At 47.0% G+C, this 19,571-nt stretch overlaps 1 protein-coding gene across 6 annotated transcripts in view; it reads left to right on the forward strand.

Annotated features, from left to right (window-relative positions):
• MND1 (meiotic nuclear divisions 1) overlaps positions 1–6,691 on the forward strand; it is an 88,801-nt gene extending 82,110 nt beyond the window's left edge. For all 6 annotated transcript variants that reach the window (XR_011378211.1, XR_007909342.2, XM_008267299.4 and 3 more), the window contains one exon: positions 6,450–6,691. Coding sequence is in view for 3 of the 6 variants with exons in the window: in XM_008267299.4 (XP_008265521.2) it covers positions 6,450–6,556 (107 nt within the window). In the remaining 3 variants the exon portion in view is untranslated. The remainder of the gene's footprint in view (positions 1–6,449) is intronic.
• Positions 6,692–19,571: the final 12,880 nt, after the last annotated feature.

The following is a 19,571-nucleotide window of genomic DNA, read 5'->3' on the forward strand; positions in this document are numbered from 1 at the left end:
GGGAGACACCCACTGATCTACAACAGATATAGTCTAAAAAATGGAAATTCATAAGGCATTACCCATGTCTGAAGGTTTAGGATAAAAATAGTTATTGCTGCGAGTTATAAATGACTAATATTATTAACATTTCTCAGAGAATGTTACTAGTATTTCAGTGTTTAATTATAAGAAAATGGTAATTGCAGTTTTTCAGCCTGGTGAGTCTATAATGCCTTCACTGGTATTCCTGATCCTCATTTTGTTTCTGTGGGGGAGTATGGATAAGATGAAGTAGACACAGAGGTGCACAAAGCTCGGGTGATTTGTTTAGATAGAGGTTAGGAATCATTACTGGGAGAACAGATCTGAGCCAAGTGTCCTTGGTGCCCTGTCCAGGCCTCTGTTTCACAGAAGACTTAAATCATTCCGGGGGGCCAGCGCTGTGGTGCAGAGGGTTAAAGCCCCAGCTTTCAGCGCTGATGTGAGTTCTAACCACTCCACTTCCAATCCAGCTTTCTTCTAATTACATGGGAAAGCAGTGGAAGATGGCCCAAGTGCTTAGGCCCCCACACCCGTGTGGGAGACCCAGAAGAAGCTCCTGGCTTTGGCCAGCTCTGGCCCTTGTGGCCATTTGAGGAGTGAACCAGCAGATGGAAAACCTCTCTCTCTGTAACTCTTTCAAATGTATAAAATAAATCTTAAAAAAAAAAAAAAATCATTTTGGGGTCAGTGCTATGTCGTAGCAGGTAAAGCTGCTGCCTGAGATGCTGGCACACCATATGGGCACTGGTTCAAGTCCTGGCTGTTCTGCCTTTTTTTTTTTTTTTTTTTTTTGGGACAGGCAGAGTGGACAGTGAGAGAGAGAGAGAAAGGTCTTCCTTTGCCGTTGGTTCACCCTCCAATGGCCGCCGCGGCCGGCGCACTGTGCTGATCCGATGGCAGGAGCCAAGTGCTTCTCCTGGTCTCCCATGGGGTGCAGGGCCCAAGCCCTTGGGCCATCCTCCACTGCACTCCCTGGCCACAGCAGAGGGCTGGCCTGGAAGAGGGGCAACCGGGACAGAATCCAGCGCCCCGACCGGGACTAGAACCCGGTGTGCCGGCACCGCTAGGCGGAGGATTAGCCTAGTGAGCCGCGGCGCCGGCCGGCTGTTCTGCTTCTAAACCAGCTCCCTGCTAATATGCTTGGGAAGGCATCAGCAGATGGTCCAAGTGCTTGGGCTCCTGCACGTACATGGGAGATCCTGAAGAAGCTCCTGGCTTCGTACTGGTCCAGCTGTAACCATTGCAGTCGTTTGGGGAGTGAACAAATGGGTGGAAGAATCTCTCTCACTCTCTCACTCTGTCTTTAAAATAAATAAATATCCATGTCTCCCACATGGATAGCAGAGGGCCCAAGCAATTGGGCCGTCTTCCACTGCTTTTCCCAGGCCATTAGCAGGGAGCTGGGTTGGAAATGGAGCAGCCAGGACGCAAATCAGTGCCCATAAGGGATGCTGGCATCACAGGAAGCAGCTGTACCTAGTATACCACAACACTATTCCCTGCAGAATTATTTTTTTAAGTAATAATGCGTTAGTAATAAGAACAGAGGAGGGTAAAAACAGCAGACTAGCATTTAAAAAGGATAAAGAAATGTGTCTTACAAAGTATAAATAAGTACAATATTATATGAGAAATGGAATTTTTAAAATTTATTTATTTATTTGAGAGGCAGAGAGAGAGAGAAGTCTTCCATCCGTTGGTTCACTCCCCAAATGGCTAAAATGGCCGGAGTTGAGCCAATCAGAAGCCAGGAGCCAGGAGCTTCCTCTGGGTCTCCCACTTGGGTGCAGGGACCCAACCTGTGCTGCCTTCCCAGGCCACAGCAGAGAGCTGGATCAAAAGAGGAGCAGCCGGGACTTGAACTGGCGCCTGTAGAGGATGCTGACACTACAAGCGGCACCTTTATCTGCTACGCCACAGCGCCGGCCCAAAGAAATGGAAATTTTTGAGTGTGACAAAAGAAACTTAAAAATAAGAGAGTCATAAGGTGATTTCCTCCAATAGTTCTGGACAGAACAGCTCATCCTACAGTAGAAACAGGGAACACGTGTTTGCAGTGGAAGGAACTTGACTTTGAAAGGACTCTAGGCTGTGCTCTTATTTGCTGTTTGACCTTTTGAACTTCTCCGAAGCGGCTTCCTCATCTCCTCAGTGTGGATAAGAACTACTTGTATTCAGGAGGATGGAGTAGGAAGGGCTTGCAGGCTCCCCAGCACAGTATCAGAGCAGGGAAATACACCCCTTTTCCCTTCTGTGCTCAGAAACCGCTTGTGAGGACTTTTTGTCTTCCAATTCAACATAGGCTTCTAAAGTTGTTAGAAAAAACAGTTGGAACACCACCACCCCCACCCCCAGCGGTATTAGCTGCAAGAGCACCTGGAGCTTTTAAAGAACGTGGGAGGAAAGCATTTTGAGAACAACAGAAGCAGCTGTAAGAACCCTGTTTCCATTTGAGGTCGCAGCTTACACCAACATAAACGCCTGCTGTGGAAAGCTTGGAGAGAAAGCGAATCACACTGCAAAAACCTCCCTGCCTTCAAAACAAACAAAGCACCAGTCCCAGTAGTACTCACAACTACCGGTTATCATATAGCTGTTAGTTAAGGTTTGGTTTCCTTTTACTGAGAAAAGTCATTAAAGTGTCTAGAATTGAGACCATTTACTGTGGAAGTAATGAGAGGTTACTTTGGGGCCTTTACAAGAGTACTTCACAAAGCTCATGGCGAGGTGGGCATTTGGCCTAGTGGTTAAGGTGCTGCTTAAGTCACCTGAGTCCCATAGCAGAGTGCCTGCCTGCTTTGATACCTGGCTCCAGTTCCTGACACCAGTTCCCTGATAATGCAGACCCCTGGAGGCAGCAGGGGATGGTTCAAGTGGTTAGGTTCCTGCCACCCAGGTGGGAGGTCCGCATTGAGCTCTGGTTTCCAGCTCCAGCACCAGCCTGCCTCTGGCTGTCCTGGGCATTTGGAGCATGAACCAGTAAATGGGAGCTCTGAGTGTCTCTGTGTCTCAGATAATTTAAAAGGATGAGGAAATATAAACGTCTTCTAATTCTATTTTCCCATGAACTTTTTGAAGTTCCTTCAATATAGAAATATTACATCTAAATGTTTTGTGACATTAAATATACTTAAATATGATTTTTTAAAACCTCACTTAATAGCCAGGATAGTGTATTTTTTTTCTAAAGTCAGAACTACTTTTTATTTATATAAAAGAACAGATTTTATGTATTTCAGATATGCAATTTTAAACCCGTAGTGATACTTCCCACCCTCCCTCCCTGATGGGGTTTTTCCTGATGCCCTACAGAAGCGTCTAGAGGGATAAATGTGAGTTCCTGACGCAGACTCATTGTAAATGCTAATGCCTAGCCTTTTCCAATAGGTATCTCAGCTATGCCACCACATAAATGAACAGGAGTTCTGCTAGTGTTAGGGTTATTTCTTTAAAAACAACAAAATAATACATTCTTTATCCATTTATAGAAATTTCTTTTTTTTAAGATTTATTTAGATACCCAGTGGCCAAGGAAGTGTTTTATCAGAGTCTTTGTTTTAATAGGCCTCGTTATGAAGAAGTTTTGATTTGTTCTTTTTTGATTTCAGTACTTGACCATTTATAATGGCATCTTGTCCTGTGTGCACCTGGAAGTCCTTCCCACAGAGGCTGCTCAGTAGCCCTCTTCTGGTGCCCATTTTCTTCTCCTCTGGCCCAGGGCTGTCTCTGCACGCGCCAGTGTTGTGTGGTTCTCTCGGTTCCTGGAACTCTGTTTCTCTGTGGGGCTGTCCTGGAAGCTGTACACACGATACCTGCTGTTTTCTCCCTAGCACACACATCACTTAGGAAGTGTTGCAGAATACATTATTTTTTCCCTCCTTGGGTGTATTTGAAGATACACCCTCATACCTGTAATACACTGAATACCTGTTTGGTGCAGCAGAGGGACTTCTGTAAACATCTGGCAGCAAGTGGCAATAGCATACTAATTGTGTAGACACCAGTAAAGCCAAACAGGTCAGCCTGGACTATGTTGTGCTGTTATTTTGCTATTATCTCTTGGATTATTACGAAAGGTAAAGACTCATTTGGAACTGCTATGAAATGTAAAGATGCATTCCAGTATACATTCTGTAACACTTTAATTGAAAGAAATGGAGAAATTTTGTTAGCACTCTTCTGTTTGATGTGGTAGTATTTACCTTAGAAACAAACTGCATCCTGGCCAGCACCATGGCTCACTAGGCTAATCCTCCGCTTGCGGCGCCGGCACCCCAGGTTCTAGTCCCAGTTGGGGTGCCGAATTCTGTCCCGGTTGCTCTTCTTCCAGTCCAGCTCTCTGCTGTGGTCCAGGAAGGCAGTGGAGGATGGCCCAAGAGCTTGGGTCCCTGCACCCGCATGGGAGACCGGGAGGAAGCACCCGGCTCCTGGCTTTGGATCGGCGCAGCGCTGGCCATAGTGGCCGTTAGGGGAGTGAACCAACGGAAGGAAGACCTTTCTCTGTCTCTCTCTCTCTCTCACTGTCTATAACTCTACCTGTCAAATAAAAAAAAAAAAAAAGAAAGAAAGAAAGAAAGAAACTGCATCCCAGGAATTTGTCATGATTTGATAGTTGGAATTAAATCTCCATAAAAACAGTACTTTTTTTTTTTTTTTTTTTTTTTGACAGGCAGAGTGGACAGTGAGAGAGAGAGACAGAGAGAAAGGTCTTCCTTTGCCGTTGGTTCACCCTCCAATGGCCGCCGCGGCCGGCGCACCGCGCTGATCCGATGGCAGGAGCCAGGAGCCAGGTGCTTCTCCTGGTCTCCCATGGGGTGCAGGGCCCAAGCACCTGGGCCATCCTCCACTGCACTCCCTGGCCACAGCAGAGGGCTGGCCTGGAAGAGGGGCAACCGGGACAGAATCCAGCGCCCCGACCGGGACTAGAACCCGGTGTGCCGGCGCCGCTAGGCGGAGGATTAGCCTAGTGAGCCATGGCGCCGGCCAAAAACAGTACTTTAAAAAGTGATCAAATTCCATGTATGGATTTGCTAGGGATGCCCACAGACAGGGGGCATCCCTGAGTGTTGGCAGGTTTGGTGTTCTGAGGCTCTCTCTCCCCTTGGCTTGCAGGGCTCTGCCTTCCCCCTAAGTCCTCTTAGGTTTTTCTTCATGGTTTTTCCTTTGTGCGAGCCCGGATGTCTCAGTGTGTCCAGATTTCCATTTACTATAATGACACCAGTAAGATTGGGTTAGGTGCAGCTTGTTGAAAGATCTATGTCCCATACAGTCACATTCTGAGGTAGGGGGGCCAAGACTTCAGCATGTGGGGGAGGGGGTTGGCATGATTCATCCCAGAGCACTCCCAAGAGCCTGTGCCAGCTTCACCTCCTTATCACTAGTCTTCCCCTACACACCGGGAAACCTTACACTGTGAGTCTTCTACTTTCTACTTGTTACTGCTTTTCTTAAAAAAGAAAGAGAGAAAGATCTTCCATTTGCTGGTTCACTCCCCAGGTGGCTGAAACAGCCAAGACTGAGCCAGGGCAGAGCCAGAAGCGTCATCTGGGCCTCCCATCTGTGTGGCAGGTGGCCAGGCACTTGGGCCATCGTCTGCTGCTTACCTAGGCCAGTAAGGAGCTAGACCAGAAGTGGAGCAGCTGAGACACAAACCGGTGCCCATATGGGATACTGGCAGCTTTACCTGCTACACCACAATGCCAACCCCTTATAATACATTTTCGTTGTAAAGCCTAGATATGTACATCCAAGAAATCTATGAACTAAAAGAAAAAATACTGTCACCCCTATTCCCCAAGTGCAGCCACTGTTGGCATGTGGGTACTGCCTGTGCATAGACCCTTCCCAAGGAGAAACTGTCGTAGATTGCTTTTATTTTTGTCTACTACTGTACTGGGATGAGGATCTTTGACCAAAATGGTATACACTTTGCTTTATTTATTTGGGAGAAATTCCTTTAAATAGATGTGACACTTCTTACGGTGGTAAAACAAATTTTAAATTCCTTGAGGGGATGCCGAGGGCACATCTGTTGCTCTCAGTCTAAAGGAAGGAGAAGCCCCTTCCCTCCTCCTCACCCCTCTCCTGCACACTGGTGGGATTGTCTGGAAGCCATTACTCTGTGGGGGAGGAGGGGACTGGAGAGAATGTCCAATCCCTGAGGTAGCAGAGCCCTGGCCCTGCTCTGGAGATTGGCAAGGACTCCATTAACCTGTCCCTACCTTTCTAGTGTTCTTATGTACTCTTTAACAGCAGGTAACAGAATCTGAACATTAGAGATCTGTTTACTTGTTCAAAGTACAGAGAACTCCTTACTATAACACATCTAAGAGTAACAGAAGAGTTAGAACAGTGAAGATGCATATATTGAAATGTTTTATGATTGTGTTTTCAGTTCTCAAAATGTTTCTCAATTTTCTTTGCAGATAACATATTTGCAATAAAATCTTGGGCCAAAAGAAAATTTGGATTGGAAGAAAATAAAATTGATAAAAATTTTGGAATCCCGGAAGACTTTGACTACATAGACTGAAATCCTTGCTGCTGGGGAAGCCCTGTGAACTGTGAATATGTAAATCTTTGATGTTCCCAACCGCGTGTACGGACTTGCCACTTACCTGTCACTGCTTACCGTTGTTTAGATTTTAAATAAAGTATAAAATGCAGATGTTCTTCCGCCTTTTTGGCAGATGAAAAGCAGTATGATATCCATATTCTCACAGCGCACAGAGGGGCATGTGGAGCAAGCCGTCGGCTTCGCAGATGATTTTTTGAAGATCAAAGTCATGCCATCTGAGCATTTTTTAGTTTCATTACAGTTTTAAGTACTCCGAGTACATTTGAAGGTCCTATCGTGGATAAACACACATAAATTTTTGGAAATAACCCTTAAAACCCTAATGACTGTTTTACTAGTTCCCAGTATCTGGTGGGAAATATGTGTAGTGTGATACTCAGTCTACCACATCATTGCAAAATTCCCACAGAAGAAATCACTCATAGAAGAGTTTTGGATGCCTTTCTACTGGAAGGGAAAAGCAAATGTCCGTATGTCCTGGTTTTTATACTTTTCGTAAGATGATGGGGGTTTGTGCGTGTCTATGTGTAGCACACATCACCAGCTATATAGACTTCTGGGATTTTTTTTCAACTGCCTAAAAAAAAAATGGGTAAAAAAATAGCATAGATCCCCTGTACGTATACATCTTTTCCATTAGAGAGAGTATTTGCAGTCACTCAAACAAAGGAAAAAACATCAATGTGTGTAGTGTATTTAATTCTTTTTCACTGTCCAATTCTGATAGTCTTTTAAGGACCTAGAGAAATACTGCATATGTCTGAAATGACCCAAATGGCTGGTGAATCTGGCCTTTGTGTGGCTGGCAGTTGCTCTGGGCCCACAGAATCACTTCCTGGAGGTGGCAGGAGCAAACTGGCCCGTCTTTGTTTGTTCTTGAGGCCCATTAATGTCGCCCCAGGGCACCAGCTCTTCTCACAGGGGAGAACGGATCTGAGGAAAGAAACAAAGGGCAAAAAGTAAAAATAACTCACCATAGGACACAAAAGCCTTTCCCTAACGTTCCAGAATTTCTCAGACCCAGTGTGCTGTTAGTTAGGACCACTGTTTGCTTATTGGAAAGAAGGTATGTATGAGATGTCCCTGTGTTCACAAAAGGAGTAATTTTTAATGATCCCAAAAAGATGCTTTCTTTCTAGGCAGCTTTTAAAATTAATTTATGGGGGTGTTGTGGCATAATGTGTAAAGCTGCTGCCTGCAATACCACCATCCATTGTGGGCACCGGTTCTTGTCCCAGCTGTTCTACTTCCAGTTCAGCTCCCTGTAAATGGCCTGGGAAAGCAGAAGATGGTCCAAGTCCCTTGCCCCTAATCCTTCCCTACATGGGAGACCCAGAAGAAGCTCCTCACTACTGGCTACTGGGTTCGGCCTAGCCTAGCCCCAGCCATGGTAGCCATCTACCAAACCAGCGGATGGAAGATCCTCTCTCTAACTCTGCCTTTCAAATAAATAAATAAATGTGTTTTTTTTTTAATTAATTTATGTACTTGAGAAGCAAAGAGAATGCTCATATGCACTGGTTCACTCCCCCAAATGCTCCCAGTGGCCAGGACCAGGCCAAGCTGAAGCCAGGAGCCAGGAATTCACTCCCCAAATTGAGCGTCCCATAGAGGTGGCAGGGAGCCCAATTATTTGAACCACGTCGCCTGCTGCTGCCCGGGGTGCACATCTGCAGTAGCTGGACTCAGGGGAGCAGGGATTCAGATCCAGGCCCTGTGATGCAGGCGATACAGGCTGCGAGCATCCCGAAGGGCAGTTCATCCACTAAGCCAAATGTCCGCACCATAGACAGTGAATTTTTTATTCTAGTTTGGGTCTCGCACCAGAATTAGGATGGGGTCATGTGCAACCAGTAGTATGCTGGTTTGTGTTTAACAACTGGTGCCAACGTTGTGACCTAGTGGGTTAAGCCATCTCTTACAGTGCCGCCATCCCGTATCAGAGCACCAGTTCAGGTCCTGCCTACTCCCTCTGCTAATGCCCATGGGAAAGCACCAGTAGATGACCCGAGTGCTTGCACCCCTGCCTCCCCTGGGGGAGACGAGTGGAGTGCTAGGCTCTGGCATTAGTGCTGTTGGTGAGTGAACCAGCTGGTAGATGGAAGATCTCGGTCTCTCTGACCACTCCACCTTTCAAATCAATACATCTTTTAAAAAAAAAAAAAGTTTAATAGGGGTCAATGTTGTGACAAACAGATAAAGCCACCACTTGCAATGCTGTTAATCCCATATGGGCACCAGTTCAGTTCCTGGCTGCTCTACTTCCAGTCCAGCTCCCCACTAGTGCATATGGAAAAGCACATGGCCCAAGTGCTTAGTCCCCTGTCATCCATGTGGGAGACCCCGAGGAAGCTCCTGGCTTTGGCCTGGCCCAGTCACAGCCATCTGAGGAGTGAACCAGCAAATAAAATAAAAGCTCTCTCAACAAAATAAATCTTAAAAAGTTAATTCTCGGAGCTGGCACTGTGTTGCAGCAGGTTAATGCCCTGGCCTGAAGTGCCGGCATCCCATATGGGTGCTGGTTCTGTTCCCGGCTGCTCCACTTCCGATCCGGCTCTCTGTTGTGTCCTGGGAAAGCAGTAGAAGATGGCCCAAGTCCTTGGGCCCCTGCACCTGCGTGGGAGACCTGGAAGAAGTTCCTGGCTCCTGGCTTCAGCTCAGCACAGCTCAGGCTGTGCGGCCGTCTGGGCAGTGAACCATCGGGTGGAAGATCTCTCTCTCCCTCTCTCTCTCTCTCTCTTTCTCTCTTTCTCTCTGACTCTCCTCTATGTGTAACTCTGACTTTCAAAAAAATAAATCTTTAAAAAAAAAAAAAGTTAATTCCTCTCTCCCTCCCTCCCTCTCCCCCCCGCCCCCGTAATTCTTTCAAATCTTTAAAAAAAGATACTTGAGGGCTAGCATCCATCCCAACCTCCTTCACATGTAGTTGCTTTTTAAATCTAACAAAATTCTGCCCATCTGTCCCGTTTTGAAGGGATTCTGAGAACAAGTTTACAGTATTCTGGGAAGTCTCACGGCTGTCTAGGGCCAGATCAAATCTCTGCACTGCTCCTTCTGCAGTTGGGCCGGGCCCAAAGCACTCAGGAAGATGAACTGAGTATGACTTTTCCTCTGATGTTTGCCACATCATTACTCTAATGGGATTATAAAGTTCTTGGCCTGCCTCAGAAATAGATGCTATTATCCTTAACTTCATCAAACATGACTTCCTTTCAAGGATTAGAAAAGGAAGTAAGCATTAACTGGCAGCCAAGAATCAAGACCCACCCTAATAATTCTTCTCAAGAAATTTTTGAAGCTCGTTTTCATTTATTTGAAAGGCAGAGAGACAGAAACAGATCTTGCATCCACTGATTCCTTCCCTAAATGCCCACAACAATTGAGGCTGGGCCAGACCGAAGCCAGGTGCCCAGATCCCAGTCCAGGTCTCCCAAGTGGTTGGCAGGGACCCAAGTTCTTGAGCCATTCCCTGCTGCCTCTGAGGGGCTGGCACCAGAATGAGATGGGTCATGTGCTGGTCTGTGCTTAGTGACTAGCCGGCGTGGCACAGCAGGATAACCTGCCATCTAAAACCCAGGCGCTCCAATGTGGGTGTCCCAAGAGACAGTTAACCTCTGTGCCAAAAACTTGCCCCCCCCCTTTTTTTTTTTAATGTTTATTATCTTCAAGACAGTTCCTATCCTGTGATTCACTTCCCAAATGCCCCAAAACAGCCAGGACTGGACCAGGTTAAAGCCCGGAACTGGGATCTCAACCCACATCGCCCATGTGGGTGACAGGCACCAAAGTATTTGAGCCATTGCCTCCCAAGGTTAGCAGGAAGCTGGCATTGGTATCTGGAGCAAGGAGTCGAATCCAGACACACTGACATGGGGCATGTGCATTCGAACCACTCTTAAAAACTAGGCCAAGGGGCTGGCGCTGTGGCACAGCGGGTTAAAGCCCTGGCCTGAGGCACCAGCATCCCATATGGGCGCTGGTTCTAGTCCCAGCTTCTCTTCCAATCCAGCTCTCTGCTATGGCCTAGGAAAGCAGTAGAAGATGGCCCCTGGGCCCCTGTACCCATGTAGGAGACCCAGAGGAAGCTCCTGGCCCCTGGTTTCTGGCTCCTGGCTTCGGATCGGCGCAGCTCCAGCCGTTGTGGCCATCTGGGGAGTGAACCAGCAAATGGAAAGCCTCTCTCTCTCTCTACCTCTCTCTGTAACTCTGCCTTTCAAACGAATCAAATATTTAAAAAAAAAAAAAAAAACTAGGCCAAGTGCTTACCCCAACCCTATTGGTTCTTGAATGGCAATGTCTATAAATTGTAAATCTGACTGCACTGTTTTTCGAGAGCGTAAGTGGAGTAAAATACCTAGACGTGTTTTCCACCTAATTTGTTATTTGTGTGAGTAGTTAAAATGTGACAGATGGTGGGACAGTGGCTCAGAACTGTGCAGAAACTCCCTTTCAGGATATACTTCCTGGGCTTGTTTATATGCTGGGAGGAAAATGTTCTGCCTTACAAATGTAGCAAGCCACTGCTGTACATTTATGTACAGAATACTTGCCCCAGCTTGATTTATTTTTAAAAAGTTATTTGTGAGAGATCAGACCGTGGCGGAATGCTTCCAAAGTACTTACACTTGCATCTCAAGGTTAATGGTTCCTGTTAGCCAAGATTGATAAACTACCACCCTGAGGATCAAATCCAAGGCCTCGTGTTTATACTGTCTTTACATTTCTTGAAAAAATGTAAAATGGTTGTGCAGCCAAGACTGTATGTGGCCTACAGGCCTAGAAGATTTACTGTCTGACCCTGTTACAGGAAAAACTCAACAGCCTATAACTAAATATGACCTGCAAGGGAGATTTTGCCTAAACCGTATTTTTAAAATTTGTTTGAGAGAGGGCTCTCTCATCTGCAGCTCCACTCCCCAGATGCCTTCAGAAGCTTGGGGGTCTGGGTCTGGGCCCAGACCATGCTGGGCCATGGCTGAAGCTGGGAGCTGGGAGTATTATCCAGGTCTCCAGGTCTCCCATGCGTTTGGCAGGAACCCAGTTATTTGAACCATTACTGCTGTCTCCCAGTCCAGGAGGCTGGAGGCAGGAGCCCGAGTTGGGGACTGAGCACAGGCTCTCTGATACGGGACTTGAGCTAGGCCAAACCCCTGCCCCAGAATTTTATTTTTAATTTAAGTAAATTGCCGACATATTCCAACTCCACAAATGGCACCAGTAAATTGAGATCTTCAGCTTCTTTTGGAAACTGATTTAGCAATCCTAAATCCTCGTTCCACTTGGCAGCAAATCAGGCAGAGGTGAACAGGATTGGCTCAACAGGATTACAAAGTAGTGAGTTCAGTATCAGTCCCATACGGCTTCCTTTAAGTCAGTGTCATTGCAAGTGGACAAACTGACAAGTTCCAACTGTAGTTTCAGTTTTCATGAATCCAGAAAAAAATCTTGATGTTCTATTTTATTGCGATTGCACTACATTTTTAGATTAGGGCATTTGAATTCTTGACGATGAGTCATCATATTCAAGAACAAGGGATTTTTTTCCCATCTACTCAAGTATGCTTTTGTGTTCTTTTCAGTACTTTTGTCATGCTTCACACAGATTTTTCACATTTTTAAAAAAGATTTACTTATTATTTGAAAAGGAGTGAAGGAGAGAGTGAGCAAGAGAATCTTCCGTCCTTTGGTTCACTCCCCCAGTTGTCCACAATAGCCAGGGCTGGGCCAGGCGGAAACCAGAAAGTCCAAAACTCCATCTGGGTCTCTCCCATGGCTGGCAGAGGCCAAGCACTCGGACCATCATCTGCTGCCTCCCAGGTGCATTAGCGGGAGCTGCATGGGAAGTGGAGCAGCCGGGACTCAAGATACAGGATGTGTGCATCCCAAGTGGTGTCCACAGCACCTGCCCCCACATGTCTTAACTGTATTCTCAGTATTTTCCCTTTCTTGATGGTCATTCTAAGTGAGATTTTTCTCCCCGGCATTATTTATATATCTGAAAGGTGTTGATCTTACATCTTCATTCTCTGTGGTGTTAAGTGGCTGTCTTGGTCTGTTTTCTGTTGCTGTAACCAATACCGTAGACTGGGTAATTTGTAAGGAATAGAAGTGTATGCAGCTCATAGCTCTGGAGGCTGGATAAAGAGCCTGGTGCCAGCATCCAGTGGGGTCTTCTTGCTGCGCCATTGCATGGCAGAGGGCGACGCAGCAAGTCGGCTGTGTAACTCTCAGAAACGTTGGTAAAGTTCTGGAGGTAGACCAGGGCACTGAGTTCTCTGGCTTCAGCTCCTGATAGGCACTGATGGAATTGTCAACCCCAGCCAGGGTGTAGGGGATTGAGGTAGCAGGGGCAGCTTCTGTGGTCCCCCAGGGGCAAGCCAGGGTGGCCGTGAGACTGGCACAGGAGCCCACCCGACGTGCTGCCGTGTGGGCCAGTCCAGGCCCCAGGGGAGCATCTACACTCCGTGAATAGTGCCACCTTCTGTGGTCCACTTCAGATCTCCATCCCCTGACAACAACCCCAGCTTCTGCTCCAAGTCCCCTGTGGGGTTCCCCAGGGCAGCACAGACCACCACCACCCCAAACTCCCCAGGGTTCTCCAAGACAGCCACACCATTGGGATCATGGCCGGCAAAGAAAAAAGAATGATGAGAGTTGGAAAGTTATCTCACACCTGCCATGCTTGAGACCCTAGGGCTGATCCAGAACCCGTATCTGTGGTGGATGTAAGCCCAGGACACAGCAGTACCCAAACGTTCACAGGCAGAAAGGGAAATCCCCTTTGTTAACATTTCTGGAATTAAATAGGATCCTTCATGTGTCAGAAACATCAGCGGCAAAACGTTACTTATTGGGGGGGCCGGCGCCGGATTGACTCAGCTCCAGCCGTTTCGGCCATTTGGGGAGTGAACCAGCGGATGAAAGACTCTCTCTCTCTGCTTCTCTGTTACTCTGCCTTTCAAGTAAATAAATCTTAAAAATCTCCTGTAATGAAGTTGAACCCAAAGATGATGACTTTGAATAATTAGTAAAATCTTCTTGGTAGTTTTCATCATAACAAGTATTATTGATATTAGAGAAATAGGACAATTTGCAACATTTAGCTTTCTGGAAGTGCTTACCATATATTAGAATATTTTCAGCTTCTATCCAACATTCTTGGTTATATAATAGATATTTATCTTTCAATATATTTCCACCATCTTAAAGCGTTTTGTTGGGGTAAGTGTTTGCAGCTGTGGTTAACATGCCACTTGAGACATCAGCGTCCCATATCAGAGCTCTTGGGTTTGAGTCCCAGCCCTGCTTCCGATTCCAGCATCCTGCTAGTGCACATCCTGGGACCCGCAGGTGATGGCTGAGGTTCCTGAAGTTCCCTTCAGCCCATGTGGTAGACCCAGGTTCCAGGTTCTGGACGTAGCCCAGCCCCAGCTGGGGCTTTTGCGGGCATTTGAGGAGTGAACCAGCAGGTGGAAAGTGTCTGTGTGTTAATTCTCTGCCTTTCAAATAAGCTTTTTAAGAATGTTTTAAAATTTATTTTATTTTAGATTAAAAACAAAAGCAACTAATGCCACCATGGCGTTCTGCCTTCCTGACCTCATGTAATCCTAATTCCCTCCCAAGCATACCCCCACCCCCAAAGGCCCTTAACACATGCATTTCAGGACGAAGTCTCCAACAGGTGAATCTGGGGGGCACACATTCCAACCACAACGCCTGCTACATTCTTTGTGTTTGCTTGAGAACCCATTCTCTGGAGTTTTTCAGGCGTACTGTGGCGTTGTCTCATGCTTGTCTGGTTTCCAGCGCTAAGAGGAATGGCTTTAGTACTAATTAGTATTAAGTAAAATGCTGGCTTTATATGATGTAATGTTAGAGTTCATCAAATCCTTTTCTCTCAAGTGTTTCTATAAGGAATGGTTTGAATTTGTTAAAGGCTTTTTACATCTGTGGAGATAATTGTATAATTGTTTTCCTTAAACATCAATAAGGCAAATGATATTAAGGTTTCCTAATGCTCACCCGTCCATATATTTCTGGCATAAAGCCCTGTTTGTGGTGGTGAATCCTTCTCTTTAAAACTATTGTTGGATGTCGGCACAGCAATCCACAAACTGATCTCTCTTGTTCTACTTGCTAGAAAGTATATCAGGAAATATGGTATCGCTTATGTAACCAAGGTTGGTGGCCATGTGATCTGTGTAGTTTCATGTTATTTCAGACAGTGCTGGCTTTTTTTCCCCCTTAAGATTTATTTATTTATTTATTTGAGAGGCAGAGTTACAGACAGACGGAGAGACAGGGAGAGAGGTCTTCATCCACTGATTCGCTCCCCAAGCGGCCACAACAGCTGGAGTCGGGCTGATCTGAAACCAGGAGCCTGGAGCTTCTTCTGGGTCTCCCACGTGGGTGCAGGGGCCCAAGGAGTTGGGCCATCCTCTACTGCTTTCCCAGGCCAGAGCAGAGAGCTGGATGGGAAGAGGACACGAACCAGCGCCCATGTGGGATGCCAGTGCTCAGGTGGAGGCTCAGCCCGCTATGCCACAGCGCCGACCCCAAGAACATTTGTAGCCATACCTGTGCACATTTCTAGGAATTCTGGAGCTGAATTCCTTGACCAGAAAAGAGTCCTTATTCATAAAGAATGAATCTTCTCAGGGAAACCTGTAAAATACAAAGCTAAGTTCAACCACAGAAATGAAGAGGGAGGGCAGTGGCTTTGAGCACTTTTTTTTTTTTAAGATTTATTTATTCATTTGAAAGAGTTACAGAGAAAAAGGGAGAGACAGAGAGATCTGCCATCTGTGGGTTCACACGTGGTCATGACGGCCAGAGTTTGGCTTGATAGAAGCCTGCAGCCAAGAGCTTCATCCAGGTCTCCCATGTGAGTGCAGGACCTCAAACACTTGGGCCATCTTCTGCTGCTTTTCCCAGGCCATTAGCAGGGAGCTAGACTGGAAATGGAGCAGTTGGGAGTCAAACTGGCACCCATATGGGATGCTGGCATCACAGGCTGCAGCTTTACCCGCTACGCCACAATGCCTGCCCCTTGAGGACTTTTAAGTTGCTTTTTTCCATGACTTTTTCAGAAATGAACGATAAGTAATTTTTACTTAAAATGATTTATATTAATGAGCTGGGAGTCTTATCAAAAACAGATTTATCGGCCGGCGCCGCGGCTCACTAGGCTAATCCTCTGCCTTGCGGCGCCAGCACACCGGGTTCTAGTCCCAGTCGGGGTGCCGGATTCTGTCCCGGTTGCCCCTCTTCCAGGTCAGCTCTCTGCTGTGGCCAGGGAGTGCAGTGGAGGATGGCCCAAGTGCTTGGGCCCTGCACCCCATGGGAGACCAGGATAAGTACCTGGCTCCTGCCATCGGATCAGCGCGGTGCGCCAGCCGCAGCGCTCTGGCCGCGGCGGCCATTGGAGGGTGAACCAACGGCAAAAGGAAGACCTTTCTCTCTGTCTCTCTCTCTCACTGTCCACTCTGCCTGTCCAAAAAAAAAAAAAAAAAAAAGATTTATATAAGAAGACTACCTTTTCGTCAGAATTAATGTTCACAGGTCTTTAGGTTAAAGATGGGTTTTTAAACATTAAAGCCCAAATGGCTTCCAAAATATATGTATGTATGTTTATGTATGTATACATGTGTGTATATGTGTGTATATGTATGTGTACATGTATATGTATGTGTATATGTGTGTATCTACAGTGTATATGTGTGTATATGTGTGTATGTATATGAGTGTTTATATATTTGTGTATATATGTGTGATGTGTATGTATGTGTATATGTGTGTATGTATGTGTGTATACATGAGTGTATATGTGTGTGATATGTATATATATGTGTGTGTATGTATGTGTGATATATATGTGTGTATATATATGTGTGTGTATGTCTTTGCCATGGGGATGAAATTTGATGCAGAAAGGGTGAGTGGTTTTGCAAGGCTGAACTTGGAAGGCATCATGTTTCTCATAACATTTTGCACAGTAGCTATGGGAACTTCTAGCTCATTTGAATGGAACAGATGTGTGGTTGTTGGCTGTCCTGCTGCGGTTGTTGCCCTGTTGAAGTAAATGCTGGTTTGCATGTGCTTCCTGTGCTCTCGGGCCCTGGAGAGCCACACCTGACTGAACTCGGCTCGCTCAGGAAACTCCCATCTGAGCAGGTTCAGTTTGGTTCTTCAGTCAACTGGAACAAAGCATTGTGCCTTTAAGTACCCTAACAGAGTCAGTTTGTGTGTCTAGAGGTTGAAACAGATGCTTATTTGTTTTTAACAGATAAAAATGTACTTTTTAATAGCAACACTTCCCTTAATGGATCCAGGAAAAAACAGCCACTTCTGTTCAGCGCAGTGCCAGCATTTGGTGGCGAGCAGCTTCAAGGAATGAGGTGCTTGCAGATCACCGAGAGTTTGCAGACCTGGCTGAAAACGGCTGAGAGGTGGTTTAACTTTTCTCCTACGGGGACAGATACTTGGAGGCAGGGACAGCCGCTTGGCCTTGCAGCGTCAGCCACGTTGGGATGCCGTCGCACAGGGACGGGACGGGGTAGACGTGTTGGCACTAGATGTCTTGCAAGGGGTCAGGTGGTTTTCTCCCGCGGGCTCAATGCACCCCACACAGGCCCCCGCTCCTACGGACCGACTCTCAGCATCGCCCCAACTGTCTCAAACATTTGCCCCTCCACTCTCTGTCCTCAGGTTTAAAAGAAAACGCAAGTTTTAGGTTGAGTTCTTCAAGTGTGATCTCCCATCCTCGTCTCTCTGTGGGCAGTGATTTTCACCCCTAGGCTTCCTGTTCCAACCAACCTCTGCCCTCTTGCCTGGGACCCGCTCCCTCCTGGGGCCCCAGGACCCCATTCGTTTCCCCCCTCCCTCTCCCCAGGGTCTTCGCCCTCTCCTCCTCCACTGCCCTCCCTTAACCCTTCCCCACAGCGTTGCATCAAACCACATTACCAGCTCACATAAAGTCCTGTTCCTTCCCCACACATTCTCATACCCTCAGGATCAGCTCGGCTATTCAAGTCATTCCTTTGCACATGTTATTCACATTCATTCAAGAACCCTTTTTCTCCATTCATTAAATCATTTGGAAATTCACTTAGTATTGTTACCAGAGAGGGCTGCTCAGATGTCTGCACAAGAAGGAATTCCGAGGTGAGACTGAGAGCAGCCCGGAGCATGCCGGCCAAGTTCAAGGAAGAGAAGAATGCCTCGACATGGTCTCAGGAGAGGACCGAGCGCCCAGTCTGCATTCAGGCTAGAATTTTTATGGATAGGGGAATGGACCCTCCGATTCCGCCCCCACCTCCCCTCCTGGGATGGCTTGCTGGGTGGAGGGCTTCCTGGGCGTGGAGTTCCTGTAACTCCTGGAACTTCATCAGCACGGGTGTTAGTGGACCTGGTAGCCTCGTGGGTGCAGGATGGGCAAGAGTCCCCGAAGCTGCACCCCCGGAAGAGGGCTCAGAGCCCCCTAACAAGGTTGTGGACACGACTTCCGGTGTGCGAATGCTGGTCCCCTTCCAAGGCCTGCTTCTACATTTCTCTCACATTCAGCTGCACCAAAATTCCCATTCGTCTTCCTCCCCCCCTCACACCCACAGGCTGATGTATCTCGCATATGTCACACATTATACACAGTATCTCCAAGAAGTTCATGGGAAACGTGGACTGTGGAAATATTATTCATGGATTCCAATTTTTTTAAAAAAGTAGTTTGAGAGCCAGACCTACAGAGGGAAAGAAAGATCTTTCATTCCCTGGTTCACTCCCCAAATGGCTGCAAAGGCCAGGCTGGGCCAGTCTGAAGCCAGGAGCCAGAAGATTTATCCAGATCTTCCATGTGGGAGCAGGGGCCCAAGCACTTGGGCCATCCTCCACTGCCTTCCCAGGTGCGTTAGCAGGGAGCTGGATCGGAAGTGGAGCAGCCAGGACTTGAACTGGTGCCCATATGGGATGCTGGCGTCACAGGTGGCAGTTTAACTCAATGTACCACAACACCGGCCCCATGGATTTCAATTTTTTTCCCACCAGAATAGCTTATATTTTTTTCTTTTTTGTTTATTTGTGTTTTATTTGAAAAGCAGAGAGAGAGAGACAGGGATTCAAACCCAGGTACTCTGACATGGGATACACTTGTCCCAAATTACAGTGTCATTGCTGCACCCGCTTTCCCCAGAAAGTGTCTCTTACTTCCACTTTTCCAGGAACTTTCTGAAGTCCCCTCATATATGATGTTGATGATAAGAACATTAATGATCTCTGTAGTCCTTACTGCAAAGAATTCACAATCAAATGGATGAGGTAGACTCACAAATATATAATTATAGAAGTATGCAGAGGGCAGGGTGGGGGAGGGCATTTGGCATAGCGATTAAGACCCTCACCTGGGGACTAGCGCTGTGGGGCAGCAGGTTAACACCCTGGCCTGAAGTGCCTGCATCCCATATTGGCAGCGATTCGAGACCTGGTGCTGCACTTCCGATCCAGCTCTCTGCTATGGCCTGGGAGTCCATGCATCAGAAAAAAACTGAAAATATGCACAGAAAATCTAATAGTTGTTATGTATGAGACGGGGCAGATTCTTCCTTCATTCCTTGATTTTTACTTATTTGAGAGAGACAAGACAGACTGAAGCTAGTCCATTTACTGGTTGACTCCCCAGTATCGGGCTGGGCCAGGAGGCCAGAACTCAATCCGGTCTCCCACTTGGATAGCAGGAACCCGGTTATTGGAGCCATCTGTCGTCTTCCAGGTTCTGCACTAGCAGGAAGCTGGAGTCATGAGTTGATGCTGGGTGTGGAACCCAGGAGCTCTAGGTGTGATGTGGGTGCAGAACACCGGCCCTCCTTCCTTTCTCATCCCAGAAGTGAACTGTGAGGTTCTGGAGGTCTCCAGGCCGCCTGTCAAGCTGGGCTTGTCTCTCAATCAAGGCTCGTTAGCATGCAGATGGGCAGGGCCTCCA

The sequence above is a fragment of the Oryctolagus cuniculus genome, chromosome 8 (genome assembly GCF_964237555.1).
Source record: "Oryctolagus cuniculus chromosome 8, mOryCun1.1, whole genome shotgun sequence".
NCBI classification, from domain to species: domain Eukaryota; kingdom Metazoa; phylum Chordata; class Mammalia; order Lagomorpha; family Leporidae; genus Oryctolagus; species Oryctolagus cuniculus.